Genomic DNA, 16,177 nt, shown 5'->3' on the forward strand with positions numbered 1-16,177 from the left:
CCTCTGAAGGATGAAGGGCCAAGTTAATCCTACAAGGCTCTGAACCTGTGTTCCAAGGAGTCTAACTGTTTTAAACCAGATGCTTAAGATCACTAAGCGATCCATACAGCTATGGTGTACAACGGGGGGTTTTCTGCCCCTCTTCCAATTAATAGTGGGTTTTGTATCTGCTAAAATAAAGGAACTTCTTAGAAGTTAATTATATTACTTCTTTCATTGCTCAGTAAACCTGACAGATGGGATGACCATCAATAGAAATTAAGGTTACTATTTTGCAAAGCCCCACAGAATCCAAGACAACACAGCCCTTCCCACGCAGTGTGTGTGTGTACTGCAATTTTAATTTTAAAAACAGTCATGAAATTGTAAGTACAGCTTATTTGCTTTTTTTAAACAGTGGAAGCCTTTGCCAGCTGCCATTGTTCTGGGCAGATTGGAACTGTGGCTCTCTCAGTCAAGCAATTTTAAATTGCAGGAAAGAGGTCCTTAAACTTGGATTTTAGGCACACATTGTGCATAGCTGAAATATTCCTGATGTCATGCAGAAGGCTATATAGACTACTACTATTTTGCAAGAAGGAACACAGTAATATTCTAAGGGACTGCTAATTAAACTAGAACCCCAAGGAGAAGAGCAACTGGGGACAGGGTCTGAACTCAGAATAATACAATTAACGTCTATATGTTAAAAGCATCTCTTCCAACTTTAAGTTACTTTAATTGCTGATCTTAACCAGAAATGGAGGGGGAAAGGGGTGGGGGAGAGGATATAAATGGGCAGGTGTTCAAAACACTCAGAAAGAAACTGAAGAAAATCCTTTTATTGATGCAGTTATTTGTGCATGCATAATTCATTACTTTCTTTAGGCTGTAATTTACAGTGTCTGAACAGCCATTACATTTCCCATTATGTAACAAAGCTGTTTTCAGTCTTCATTATAAGGGGAAGTAATAACATTAAAATGATTTATTCCCATTTACAAGACAAAAAGGATAAAGAAAACACCAGAACTCTAATGCAATGAGCAAGATTGTGTTTTTACATGCACCTAGGATACAATGAAAACACGCTAGCTCCTTGCCTCAATCTTGCTCCTAATGCCGTATCTTTACTGTGCCCGGCAAAGCAGTAGAGGGAGACAGAGATGAGCACAAACAGTCACCCTCTACATGGCTGCTGTTGTGATGAGGTGACTTGTCAATCACCAAGGGTCAGTCAGATCAACTGTCTACAAGGTAACTACCTATAACTTCAATTGAACTGTAAAATTAAATAAGCATTATTCTCGTCCCACTAACCATGGGGTTTCCATGCACAAAGATGAAGATAATTATTGTCTAGGGATGAGGCCGGTTACCTCACCACAATGAAACCTCTCTTCAGCTCAGAATTGGTCTTGTTATTCAAATTGCATGGGCGGTCCGCCGTATGCCCAAACATAGTCTCCTTGATTTCATCATCTGCCCACAGGAATCAGATTGAAGACCCTAATGGTGTGGAGTCAAGCGAAAGCACCATGTCTCTTGTATGACACAATGCTAAATTATTATATTACCACTGATTATTGTTAAATGTAAAATATTTAAAATAAATTAAAATTCTCATAAAAAGTATTTACAACTCTAAGAAAGGATCAAATCCAGTTTTAATATACTTTGTAGAACCAAAATGGGGAGAAGAGATTTTGTGCCTTGAATTACTCCAATAAGAAGGATTCAACACAACGACCTATTGATTTTGCTGAGGCTTGCTGTAAAAATATCACTCCCTGATGAAATCCATTCATTTCAGCACAACCTTGTGTTCAATATGAGAAGGTATCAGATGCCTCAAATTCCTTGAGAGGGGATGTGCTCCTGAGCTCCTAAGCCAGCAAAAGACTGCGTGTAGATCAAAGTCAAGGAAAGCAGATGAAGAAAAAGGAAACACTCCTTTGTAGCCATCAGCAACAGCTCTTGACCAGTCAAGCAGCACCGCATAAGCTGCTAGCTCATAATCAAACTAGAAGCACAAACTGACAATGAAAACACAAAAGCCCAAACTGCACAAAACGTTGGCAGGTGCCCATTGCTATTAATTCTTGACCCTTTTATAAAGTCTGATTCCTGCGCAGGCTTTTCAGGCTTTCCTCAAACTCTGTTCCTACCACCCAAAGCCTTCTTCAATGGGACAGTTATTGGAGTGAAACAAACAGGATTACAAATCTGTTGCCATCCCTATAGAACATAAAGACATTTGCCTTCAAACAAGATAAACAATTACTTTAAAGCATTTTCTGGGGAACTATTAATACGCTGTACAAAGTGTTAATAAGCGCGCACAAATTTTGGTCCAATGCACCTCAGCTGAATGAAGAAGGGAGTTTTTCCTCATCCAGTGCTTGGTTAACCTATCAGAAACAGAAACAGCCTCCCCATCCAGCACAAGTAACATCTGGAAGATTGCCATGCAGGGGAATGAGTTAATATCTGGGAATCCAGAGCTGCTGCAATGGAACGAAAGGCAATAGAAGAGGGTTCACATGTTTCTGTTTGAGCCCACATTCAAAACGGTGATAAAGTCATTACGCCGGGGGGGGGGGGGGGGGGAGAGAGACACGGACCAAGAATTTTTAAAAAATGGAAAGAAGTGTTTGTGGGATTTTAAGTGGGAAACTTGAAAATGACAATTCTGCCTTTCCTCAATAATGTCAAAAGGCAGGAAGACACAGCCAACTAGAACAGGTCATTTTCCATCTGCAAAGAGTGCAGAAGTGCTCATGGACATCCACAAACATGGAACAACCACAAAGCCCCCTAGTGGCTAATAAAAACAAGCTTGCTTTGCTGAGGCGGAACCTTAAAATTAAAATAATAATTAAAAAAAGACAATTCTGAACTAGCAGCACCAGAGTGTTCTTCATTCAGCCTGACTCTGGCCAGGTATCTCAGTACACTTCCATCCCCGGCAAGATGGTGTCTCCAGGTTAACTGCATTCTGCTGTAATTTTTATGCTTACCTGCTCCCTCCCTTTTTTTAAAAAAATAAGCTGACCTGCATTGAAAGTACTTGCCTGTGCATTGCTATGAAATCAAAATCTGATAAGGATGTAGTCCTGTTCAAAGCGAAAGACTAACTATCTAGAAAATTTAAATTTAAATTAAATTTTCCTTTTATTCAGAGTTTAAAAAGCATCAAAACAAAGATCCAGATTACTTATCTCCCAATTTCAAACTCTCACAATCCATAGGTTTAAACAGTAGAAGTAGAAGGGATACGGTTATGGTTATTAGAACTTAAAAATTGGCTTGCTCGGGTATTTGGGATGTTCCAGACTATCTTTTACTTTACAAGTGAGTTGTAAGGTTTTCTTTTGTTTTAATTGGGCTTGTGCCCCTTTTTTATTTACTCTTTCAAAATATTAAAAAGAGGCCTGAAAAAACTTTGTTTTATAAACTTTAGAAATTCAGGTTCTACTTAGCTTAGAATACTCTACAGCCATGAACACAACAGGGGATTTTAGCAAACCAAACCAACCCAACCCACACTATTGATACTCCACCGGTGAAATGCTGACACTGAAGATGACAAGAGAGTGAAAGTTGGGCAATTGAGGGGGAGAAGGGATTTAGAATTAGACTGTTTAAAATTCTGGTTTTTACTAGTTTTTGTTAATATCCAGTTAACCTATATAATCAAACAACAGCATGGGAACAGGGGCCTTTGTTAAAATGATTTAGCATTTCCTGCCCCTCAATCAAATTGTGTAAGGTCACACTATATGTCTTGATAGACCCCAACAAATGCTCCAGTAAAATTAAAAACCCCATAGTTGGTAGTCCTGATACTTCCAGCATTTAAAAAAAAATACAGAAACCACTTGTGTATATAAAAAAAGTTATGAAGGACGCAAACAAGGCATGAATCCAATTTAAAAAAAATACTTTTACAAGTCACCTTTAAAAGTAAGCAGGGGACCTATTTTACCATAGAATCAAAATGCATTTCTCTCACCCCAACTTACTGTGGAACCCATTGTAAATAAACCTGTGCACATTCCTCATGAACAGAACACAATATGTCAATTTGCTCCTTTTAATAGCAATTCAACTTGCAGCAAGGACCAGTTAAAAAGAAATTCCATCGTTGTTTTTATCTTCCCTAGTTATAATAGGGGACAAATGTTAAAAATTCATTTTTAGGTATAGAAACTTTTAGTGTCCCTTTATGAATGAAGCCTTCACTCAATGCACTAGTTTGTGGAATGCAGGCAGACGTTAATTAGTCTTGTATTTGACATACTTTGGTGGTTTAATTCTTTTTTTAAATATGCATTTTAGACATACAGAGACACATCCAAAAGAGCTTCAGCATCGGTCTAAAATTCTGCCAGGTCTCATTTGCCAGGAAAAATGATTTAGTGTCAATCGTTCATAGGGTTGCCAACTTTATACTCGCACAAAACAGAACACTCTTACTCAGCTCCCTCCCCCACTCACTCCATCCCCCCTCCCTCTCCCAACCCTCACTTACTCGCTCATTTTCACCAGGCTGGCTGAGGGGCTTGGGGTGTAAGAAGGGGCGAGAGCTCCGGCTAGGGGTGTGGGCTCTGGGGTGAGGCTGGGGATGAGGAGCTTGGAGTTCAGGATAGGGCTCTGGGCTGGGGCAGGGCGTTGGGGTGTGGGCTCCGGCTGTGGGTGCAGACTCTCAGGTGGGGCTGGGGATGAGGGGTTTGAGGTGTAGGAGAGTGCTCCAGGCTGGGACTGAACTGTTCAGAGGGCAGGAGGGGGATCAGGGCTGGGGTGCAGGGTGTGTGTGTGACGGCTCCAGATGGAGGTGTGGGGTGCAGGAAGGGTTTCTAGGCTGCGGCAGAGGGGTTGAGGTGTGGGGCTGGGGATGAGGGGTTTGGGGTGTAGGAGGGGGCTTCAGGCTGGGACCGAGGGATTCAGAGGGGGATCAGGGCTGGGGCAGGGAGTTAGGGCATGGGGGGGTGAGAGCTCTGGCTGAAGGTTGCGGGCTCTGGGCTGGGACTGAGGATGAGAGGTTGGGGTGCAGGAGGGTTCTCCAAGCTGCGATCAAGGGGTTCAGAGGGCAGGAGGGGGATTAGGGTGGGACAGGGAGTGGGAAGGGGTTGGGGTGCAGACTCCGGGCCACGCTTACCTCAGGCAGCTCCCGGAAGCAGCGGCATGTCCCCCTGCTGGCTTCTATGCGGAAGTGTGACCAAGCAGCTCTGTGTGACTGCAATTCCTGGCCAATGGGAGCTGCGAAGCTGGCGTTTGGGGCAGGGGTAGGGTGCGGAGCCCCCTGGCTGCCCCTATGTATAGGAGCCAGAGGGGGGACATGCTGCTGCTTCCAGGAGCCGTGTGGACCCAATACAAACAGGGAGCCTGCCTTAGCCCTGCTGCACCACCAACCGGCCAGCAGTGCTGACTGGAGCTACCAGGGTCACTTTTCGACACCTGGCAGCCCTAGTTGTTCACTAGTCCAAGTGATAGTGCATGGAGAATTGCACTCATTACCGCAGGTCAGGTTTTGAAATTTTTGCACCTGATGCTGTTTATGTTTGTGTTTTACCTCCTTCAAGAGAACGCAAACTCAGCGTCTTGTCAGTTACACTCCAGTGTTGGGGACATGGCGTTAATATCAATAAAAGTTGCCTGAATTCTGAATTTTCCAGACCGAGGGGCCCATTCTAAAAATGTGTATGATCCCAACAAACACTCTCAATATAGAGAGCCAGAATGGCGGACTGACTTTACAAAACACACACAGCCACATGCACAGGAGTGCAAACAAATGGAAAAATTGCCTTTGTACACGCATCTGTATTTGAAGAAGATCTGAATCCCCCCACCCCATCGCCCCAATTTATATTCAAATACAACTGATTTAAATTAGGCCAGTGATGAGAAGAGTGTGAGAACACTGTCAATAGCTGGCTGATCGGAGAGTGGATAAAACTTCCACCAACTGGGAAAGGCAATGTGCAGATATAACCCACCTGACTAGGATCCTCTACTTAGAGAGAGTTAGATCACTTCAACACAATGCAGTAGACCTAGATGACTAGCTTTTATCCAAGTTTTCTGGGATGGAATGGGAGTAAGTCCAGTAACTCTGCCACCAGGTATAGATCAAGAAGTTTATTATTTTAAACTCTAGTAACATCTTAATGCAGCAATAGCGGAGAAGAACCTTCATTTAAAAATAAAATAAAAAAAAAAAAGTCTTACACTTGGATTTCTGCCATGATCTGGGTAAGCATCTAAACAAGAGTCCAGCTCATTCCCATCTCCACACAATGAAGGAGCAGAAGATGCTGTGGTTTAATGAAGTACATAGTGATCTGTTCCCAAGCATTCTATTTGGCATTATGTTTGTTGTGTGTAATTTATTCCTAGAATTATCTACCTTTACTGAAAATGACATGGGACAAAATAAATTCGCTGGTCTTTTCCAAACTCCAGGGAATATTTGTGGACACCGAAAAATCTCCACACACAATTAATCCCTGCTCAGGAATTGGATGTTGGAACTGGAGCAGCATGCGGGTTGGCAAAACCAGTGCAGATCTGAGGTATTTCTAGAGCATCTATCACAGGCATGTTTCAATTTAACTCACAGATAATACCAAGGTCACTGACAAATGCAAAAAGTCCTGTGCCTGGTTCAGGCCCAAAGGCCCCAGTCTTAAAGAAGACAATTCAGAAGGGTTAGATTTGTTCCAATTTCCTCCTCTGTATGCAAGGTTTTATAGTTTCTCTTGTGGAAGTGATTAATTCCAGGTCTACTTTGGTTTGGGATCAACCATTCCCCTATTTAACACCCCTTCCCTGGCATTCCTCCGTGAGCAGTACCTTCCCTGCAGGTATTGATGAGAATCACTGTATGTCTTGTCCTCATACAACACTGTGCTGAGAGAAGTCTCATATGGTGTGTGTTAAGAATAGGCACCACCAACCTCAACCTCCTTTATTCTACCTGCCTGTGAAGACGAATTGCTCACAATGTGCTTTTATCCTTTAATTTTTCTGCTATTTGCGCCACTAGCAGCATACATTGCCCTGGGACTTGCCTTCCTCTGAAGGATCAGGTATGGGTTATTGCCAAAGACTGGATATTAAAAGTGTTATCAGACACTTCCATCACTACTTATTTAGGCCTAAATGGAAAGAGGACTATTTAACATCTCAGGGCCATACAGTGGCCTGTATAAAACAAAGCTTGATCTTGCTCCTATTTCTAGAGAACAAATATCCACAACACAAACTGCCACCACAGTCTGCGACCTTGGGCGATAGTTTTAACGGACAGTCGAAGATTGAATGGCATGAAAACTAACCTGCCATCTTGTCTCAAATTTAAAAAGATCCCTCCCAGTTTTCTTTGAGGCACAATGGTTGAAGCTTCTATTACCATCATCATCCTATTCTATGCATAGAGGACTTCAGCTTCCAGTGCCATCTATTTATTACCTTTTATGGGCACAGTGATGCTGGTAAACCAGGTGCCAGCTCTTGCCAAGTCTGCAGGCACCAGCAGAGCACTGACAAATTCATAGCTGGAAGCCAGACCAGCTCACCTATATGTTAATATTGTTCAAGATAGGTGTTAGACTTGTAAAAATGCATTTAGATTCTATAAAATACTTGTAAGTTGCTGTATGCATTAATCTTACTTGAAATGTCTGTATTCCAAGATAAAATATAGGTTTTTTGACCTGGGTTAAGCCCTAAAAAGACATTCAATGCTGATAGATTACTATATCTGACACTTTTTGAATCGCAGACAAACTTCTTCATGTATATATGATTGCTTGCTTTAACCTGTAAAAAACCTTTCATTTCTTTTTCCTACTTTTTAGTTAAATTTATTACAGGCTACCAGTGTTGTCTTTGATAATGAAATCTAAGGTACAAATTGATCTGGGGCACGTGACTGGTCTTTTGGGTCTGGAAGTAGCCTGAATATTTTGCAATTTTTGATATAAGTGACCATTTATCACTAAGTCCAGCTTGCCTGGATGTCAAGATAGACTGGAAATCTCAAGGGGACTGATTGTGACTCCATGGTAAGACTGTTTCAGTGATCTAGGAGTTCACATTTGTTACTGGGTTGATGAAATCCAATAGAACATACTGCCAGTTTGGGGTGTCTGCCCTGAGGTTGGCACTCTTGGTCGTGAGCCACTCCAGACAGTCTGATAGGCAGTAACTTTACTTTTAAGATGAAAAGACTAAAGAGAATTAAAAAGCTGTAATCACGCACTAATTACTTTGGGGCTTCATCATTAAACATGAAGCACTATTTATTGTCATTAGCTTCTTATAGATCAAGGGCATACCTGAGATGTAGGTTTAATTGTTTAAATATTTCTTTGAATAGTTGTAAATGTCTAAGAGCAACTATTTTATGAAGTAGCTCTCATTCACTCCTTTTACGTTTTCACAAGCTAAACTTTACTGCCACATTCAGATTAATTGCTTGTCAAAGCCCCTTGATCATATGAAATATGGAAAAACAACAAAAGAAATGCAAAACAAAACCTGTAAATTGGTCCTAACAAGACTGCAGTGGAACAATAAATCAAAGGGATGTTTCAAAACTTTTGAAAATGCAAAATTGATAGGTTCTAAGAGAGTATTTAGTTGTTCATCCTGCATGCAGTTTGCAAAATGGCAACAAAAATTGAAGTCCCCTGTTGCCTGACTGCTTTTAACAAGGGCTATAAAATAAAATTTTGCCTCAAGGTAACAGAGAGGTTATTCGAGTTTGGTAGATCAATCAATATTTCAGTACCCATCAACTGCCAGATTAGTGTTCATTTCAACCCCCAATGTATGCAAGTGTGAGAGAGAAAGAGAGTTAGCCTGCGAGACTGCAGGCTTGCATCATGTAGAATTTCCAGAAGCTCCTGTACAGCTCTGGCTTCTTTTCTTTTTTCTCTTTTTCGTTTGTTGGTGCCAGTTTGGTGGCATTTGCTTTTGTGTCTCTTCAGAAGGAATCTCCAATGGAGGGGTCAATGGAACTAGATCCAGGTTACTGTACTCAAGATTTTAACTTATTTTAAATGATAAATAATGGAAATTAAGCAGACATCTTCATAGACGGACCAGGCTTGTATTCTAACTAGATCAACCCAGAAGAGGGGGGGAGGGGGAAGGAGGGAGACACAACAAATGACAAGTCATTATATGTCATAGCTAGAAATGACACATGCTTTCAAGGTTTAGAAAGCCAATGAGTGATTTCAACTGGAAAGAAATCCCTTGCTCTCAAGCACGGTTTTTCTCACAAGAACCAGTTCCTGCAAGCCTGATGTGGATGACAGAAGTTCCAGAATGCTTAGCAAAACGTGAGCTGTGACAGAAAGCAGAACATCTCCCACGAAAGTGGTTAGAGCAGAAGTAATCTGTGACTTGCCTCTCTAGTTGTGTTAAGGGTAATACATATGTTGTCTTCTTCCCTTCTTGTGGTTTGACACTACTAAATAATGGCCCAATTTTCATGCACTTCCTATGAAGTGCTGAGCACCCTTATCTCCCAGCTGGGTTCAACTGGGAGCAGAGCGTGCTGCATATCTCACCAGATTATACTTATTAGAAGCGGTATTCCTTCAGCAACATGGAATGACAGGCCCTAAGCCTCTTAGAACTGTAACCAGAGAGTTGATAATTTTAACATTCCTGTTTGGCAGATAGATACATTCGGGCCCTGCAAAATTCTCACAAATGTACTAGCCCATTTTCCCCTTGGTACTGGACGGGAAGACAACACAATATAGTCACAAAAACTGTCTCTTTACAAATAAAAATGCAACATAGCCCTTTGTAAGAGTCATCACTTTCTCTTTCTAAATATAATCTAAAATGAAGCTGCCCTGCAATTTGGGGAAAGGATCCTTGCACACAGAGCATATATCATTTTTCACATAGTGTTTGGTGACATATATTGCAGGGTTATCTGGTTTGTGGTAAACAAGCTGGTCTTCCCTAGGAAAGCCCACTGCCTCATGAGAGCCAACTTTTCTCCGAAGGGGCCCACTCAAACTCCCTGTCCCTCAGGATTCCAGGGAAGGGCTGTAAGAGCATTGACTGGGAGACACCAAATTCCTTTGGGAAAGTCATCTCCACACCCAGAATCAGAATTAAAAATTGAAAACCCAAGCTAGAGTTTTACACTCATTCCTTTTTTTTTTTTTTTTTTGCTTATGTTAAGTAATTTTGATTTCTTCTGATTATAAAAGGTTAGTTGTTCATGGAAAGACCACACTGATTGCAACTGTGCCTGTTTTTGCTGCTCAGTCATTCCAGAAGTTTATGCAGACTATTAGAGGTTAATATTTTATGCTTAAAATCAGGTTTCAGAGTAACAGCTGTGTTAGTCTGTATTCACAAAAAGAAAAGGAGTACTTGTGGCACCTTAGAGACTAACCAATTTATTTGAGCATAAGCTTTCGTGAGCTACAGCTCACTTCATCGGATGCATACTGTGGAAACTGCAGAAGACATTATATACACAGAGACCATGAAACAATACCTCCTCCCACCCAGCAGGAAAGTGGGGTGGGAGGAGGTATTGTTTCATGGTCTCTGTGTATATAATGTCTTCTGCAGTTTCCACAGTATGCATCCGATGAAGTGAGCTGTAGCTCACGAAAGCTTATGCTCAAATAAATTGGTTAGTCTCTAACGTGCCACAAGTACTCCTTTTCTTTATGCTTAAAATAAATCATTAAAATAACTGTAGAGAGGATAGCAAACATTCGGCAGGATTTTACCTTCCTTTGTGAGGTCTCCCCCTCTCAGGCACCCCTGCAGATGTCCTTCGGTTCACTGTGGAGTAATCTGGGTCCAGTTCATACCCTTCATCATCTACCCCAAGGCTGCGGTTATCGTCCTCCAGCCCATAAGGCTCTGGCTGGAAACGTTCTGGCTGGGAGCGATTCAAGTCAATGTTGCTGCCTGTTGGCACTTGGGGCTGGGCGATGGGACCATAGTTATCCCTTCTGCTTGGCAAGGTGAAACTACCATCCTCTGGCCGGTAACTGTTTCCTGGCATGTAAGCATAGCGAGGACGGTAGTTGATGCCACGGGACAAGCTGCCATAATTGTCAGCTAGGTCTCCGTAGCCATCGTGGCTGATAAAGGGGCGATACTGGCTATCGTGGCCGTCGGGATAAGAATCGTAGCTATTGTAAGATCTGGTCAACGTGGACGAAGCTTGTGGTGTGATGTAACGCTCACCATTCTTCATGTATCTTCTGTCTATTGAATCTGTGTAGCTGCCCATGGGAGAGGAGCTGTCCATTACAGGCAGGCCATCAGGCCCCAGGGGGACCTGGCGTACTGTTCTAGTGGTGACTGTTTTGACCATTTTTGTGACCTGTGAAGCAGAAACCAATACAGATGTTAACGTTTTCCTTCTGTCTGGCTCCAAGTTTTAGGATGAGTACAAGGGAAATTCCTCGTGAGGAGATCTAAAACTAGACTAGAAAACACTAGAAAACATACTGCAAGTGAAATCCTGGCAGGCAGTAGGTTACCTAATGACTTATAAAATTCCATACCAGCCTTAGGATGCTGTTTTAGCAATTAGAAAATTGAGCTTATATGAAGGTGGAGCGTCAAAGGGGACAGAATTTAAGGTTGTTAATATTCTAGTTACAAATAATACAACCTTTTCTCCCTTAAGCTCCACTCCTCTACCCCTCATACCGAACCCCTACAAAAAACCATTGACTGCTCTCCGTTACATGGCGTTATTTTAGATTGCCACCAGTGTAAGACGGTCATTATTGCAGCCATCCCAAACTGTACCCATCTAGATCACCTTTTGCAGAGTTTCAGACACTTCTATTGAAGTTATGTTTATGCACAGTATTACTTTTGTTTTCATATGATTTTTTCCTCCTTATAAATCCTGTTTATTCCAACCTCAAGTGGGTTTAGACTGTTTGGGTATTTCACTCTGATCATCCAAAGACATGAAAAAATAAATACAAGGAGACCAAAAGAGTCAAAGGTGTAAACATGACCCAGTCACAGCCCAACATTAAACAATGTTAAGCGAGGTTCAGGGTTTGGCATACAGAAATTTCACCCAATGTAGTACTATGGCCAACACACTAGGAACCTTCATTAAAGATACAGAAAACACTTTATGTTTCAAATGCCTTAACTATTAAATAAAGCTTTCATTTTAACAACATCTCTTCGTCTCTTTAGCTGGAGAGAGTATTTAGAACAGGGGTGGGCAAACTTTTTGGCCTGAGGGCCACATCTGGGAATAGAAATTGTATGGCAGGCCAAGAAAGCACAGAAAATTGGGGTTAGGGTGTGACGGGGGGTTAGGGCTCTGCTTGGTGGTGTGAGCTCTGGGGTGGAGCTGGGGATAAGGAGTTTGGGATAGAGAAGGGTGCTCTGGGCTGGGATCGAGGGGTTAGGAAGGCAGGAGGGGTAGGAGTGCGGGAAGGGGTGCAGGTTCTGGCTGGGGGTGTGAGCTCTGGGGTGAGGCTGGGATGAGCCGTTTGGGGTGCAGGGTGCTCCGGACTGGGATCAAGGGGTATGAAGAGCAGGAGGGGGACGGGAGGTTGGGGCACGTGGAGAGGCTCAGGGATGCAGGCTCCAAGCGGCGCTTACTTCAAGCAACTCCCAGAGCAGGGGCATGTTTCTTTCTCCAGCTCCTAGGCAGAGGCGCTGCCAGGTGGCTCTGCATGGTGCTCCATCTACAGGCACCGCCCCTGCAGCTCCTATTGGAGCACAGGAGGGGGCCATTGGTGCATGTAGGAGCCAGAGTGGGGCCTTGCCGTGGCTTCCAGGAGCCGCGTGGTGCGGCCCCTACCCAGTGCCCTGGCTGGAGTGCCGGAGCAGGGCAAGGCCCAGACCCCACTCCCCAGTGGGAGTTCGCAGGCCGGTTTAAAATGGTTCGTGGCCTGCATCCAGCCCGCAGGCGGTAGTGTGCCCACCCCTGATTTAGAAGGAAAAATTACTTTGTCAGACAGTCTCTTTAATGGTATTAAAGATGGTAATAATGGTCCTTTTGGGAGAAAGAGAAAAAGTTAATTGAGATAGGCTAGAGCTGTCATTGCTGCTTTTGTTGAAGTCCAATCTTATTTCCTATAAAGACAAAACAAGACCAACATGCATAAAGGGGTCAGGAATAGAACAGCAAAGATAGAAAACACAGTTTCTGTCTCTGGAGTTGACTAATTTACAACCTCATTGCTGAAAACAGCAGGCACATCACATGGTCTTGTCTTAGCCACCCTGAGACCTGACAAACTTATACCAGCTTCCAGCTGTTTAGGGCATTGCATCAGCTGCCTCTTTCTGGTCACAAGCTTACTGCTGCATTGCAAAATATAGTCTTGCTACCTGCAGTAGCAAGTGGCTAATATACACTATTTTAAAGCTATACTAGTACAAGGAAGATATTGTTGCTCATATAAGGAGGTTATAGAGTAATGTAATTTCTGTCATTAGAAACACTGGGGTGAGAGGGAGAATACACTAGCTTATATTACCCGTTGGAAAAGAACAAAAATAAATGAGAGATTTTTTAAACCAAATATTAGAAACTATGGAGAGAGAGTTAAAAGGATAAGTGTAAGTATGTTATACTTTTCTTAATCTAAACTGCATAATGCTGTATATACATGGAGTAAAATAGCAGATATTAAATTTGTTTCTGGTATGTTCAATGGCTCAGAAGCCCACATTGAGAGATTTTGATTTACAGCCTTTGATTAAAAAAATATTGATCACTGACCAGATTAGCCAAGCCACTGTTAAAACAATACTAGAGCACATCTTTTGAAGCAGCTCCAGACATATCCTCCAGCCAGATGTTTTGACACAAAGCGTGAACAGGAAAATTTCACCCAAACAGCATTTTCCCCAGAGACATCTGCAGCCAAATGATACTTCAGCCTAATGAAATAATGAAGTCCTGTACGTCTGTAAAATGGCAAGAATGGCTCCCCACCAACAGCATAATTAAACAGCATCATGAACCAAATATCAACAGGATCTTTTCTGTGATTAGGACAAGAGCTGAAGGAAATTCCTTCAGCGTCCTGAGGGTTTGCCTTAGTAATTAGTGTCCTCCCTGCAGTTTAATCTATTTGTGTGTTCTGGTAAGCTAAAAGAAAGAGAACCACACCTAAAAGAGAAATAATAGTATCACTGAATTAATAGGATCTGGCCGTTCATTTTTGTTTCATGGTATTTGCACGACACAATCAGAAGTTTTATGTATTAACATCAGCGTCATCCAATAAAAGGAGCTTCTACAGAAAAAGAGAGCATAGGTTAAAATAAGTACTGCAAATAACTTAGGGAGCTGTTAGTATCTGGATATGAAAGTAAGCAGTATATTTAAGTACCATCCTCTCCAACTCCAAACACAAAACTATATTAAAGTGCTAGAAAACAATCTCTCAGGGTTGGTGCATGCGGGGACTTTTCTACAGCAGCAAGACACAACGTTACAGTTTTTGGTAGCCTTGAATTTTCAGAGCAGAATCCAGGAACAAGATACAGTGAGAGAGGGTTAAAGTAGTTTTAAAAAGATTTCTGCATACTGAAAGACAGCAAGGGCAATCCTACTGGGTGCAAAAAGTGGGGTCCCCTCTTTTTAGCTCTCCTAAGAACATAAATAGCAACTATACGCTCACAAAACTTTTACTCTCTGCACTATTAAACACAAGTCAGGTAGCATCCTAGAACGCTGATTTGTGTTTTTAAGAATCCTGTTGCCACATGTGTGCAATTTCTGTTTGTAATGTTTAATTTATTCCTAAAATTATCAACATCAGACACAATGTGAGACAGCCAATACACGCATGGGTGGGCTATGACTATAGCACAAAAAGTGGGAAACAGGTTTTGATCCACAGAACAGAAGATCCTTGGTACCAAAAGAAAAAAGAAGGGGGGGGAGGGGAAGGTTATGCAGAGGGAAGAGGACACAATGAACATCCACATCTGCCAAAAAAATTCCATTGTCAATTCTCTTGGAGCTTGTCTAATTTCCCCCTTCACGTTCATTTTTTTGCTGCAGAATGAAATAATTCTTATTTGGAAGATAAAAGAAAATAGCATTTGTTTTTCTCTAGCAAAGCTGCTTACAAAGCTTCTGTAAAAAATTAAGATCCAAATTATTTTATATATTTAAGGTTACAACCAAAACATTTTAAAATCAGTTCTTCAGCAACTTATTATGCATTATTTAGTATGTGTGTTAAGGTAGCATTTAGAGGTCTCAGCCAAGATTGGTAGGTATCCTGCTGGTACCCGACATACATTAGTGTCCCCAGGGATATTTTGATCTTTGAAATAAGCACATGTACAATGTTACATACTCTGTGTCTTTCGTCTGTTATAGCCATAATGCCCATAGCACTCTTTTAGAATAGTTATATAAATAATTATAATGTGTCTGCTAGTCATGCAAACCATCCTAGAACCCAGAAGGCAACAACCATGTGGAAGCAGATTAAACATAATGGTGCTAGCACAATTTCAACCCCAGTGTTTGCCAAAAGCCATGTGATTCCCAACCAACACCTGAAAGAATTGGGACATCCAGAAAGACCCTGTACAGATCAACCAAAAGGAACATTCTTCCATTTGTGTATTAATGTCAATCTTTATCTTAGCATAACCAGTGGTAAAATAATGAAAAATCAAGGTGGTTTTCTCTGTACAGGGTCTATTTCCAGAGAAGGGATAACAGGAGTTTCTACTAGTATCTCTGTCACAGGGAGGAAGTGCATCTAGTGATTGTTTTAACTCCTTTTCTCACCTGCAGCACAATGAAAGGAAGCTTTTAGAAACAACTAGTCAGAACACAAAGCAAGTTCCATTTATTAGGCTTCTAATCAAGAAAAAACCAAAAAACAAACAAACAAACAAAAAAACCAACCCTCACTGCAGGAAATTTAACTCAATGGAATGTTTCATCCATATTCCCTTCAGGGACACAGCCAGAGTTGACAGGCTGATAATGTAGCAAGATCCTCTCCTTATATATTTTTGTTCCCCTGATACGAATACACTAATAATAAAGACTAAAAGCCATCCCAATTGAGATCTACCACATGCTGCACCTTTTATTCTAAAGGATGCCAAAGCTCTTCACAGACCACGGGCCCAACCTAGCACAATACTTACTGGCCCAAACAGTCCCATTAAA

General features: G+C 41.8%; 1 protein-coding gene across 5 annotated transcripts in view; it reads right to left on the minus strand.

Moving 5' to 3' along the window:
• Window positions 1-16,177, minus strand: part of ARVCF (ARVCF delta catenin family member) — a 449,123-nt gene that overhangs the window by 119,624 nt on the left and 313,322 nt on the right. For all 5 annotated transcript variants that reach the window (XM_084649105.1, XM_084649104.1, XM_084649102.1 and 2 more), the window contains one exon: window positions 10,761-11,365. In XM_084649105.1, coding sequence (XP_084505231.1) covers window positions 10,761-11,365 — 605 coding nt within the window. The remainder of the gene's footprint in view (window positions 1-10,760; window positions 11,366-16,177) is intronic.

The sequence above is a fragment of the Lepidochelys olivacea genome (assembly GCF_965140295.1).
Source record: "Lepidochelys olivacea isolate rLepOli2 genome assembly, chromosome: 15".
Lineage (NCBI taxonomy): Eukaryota > Metazoa > Chordata > Testudines > Cheloniidae > Lepidochelys > Lepidochelys olivacea.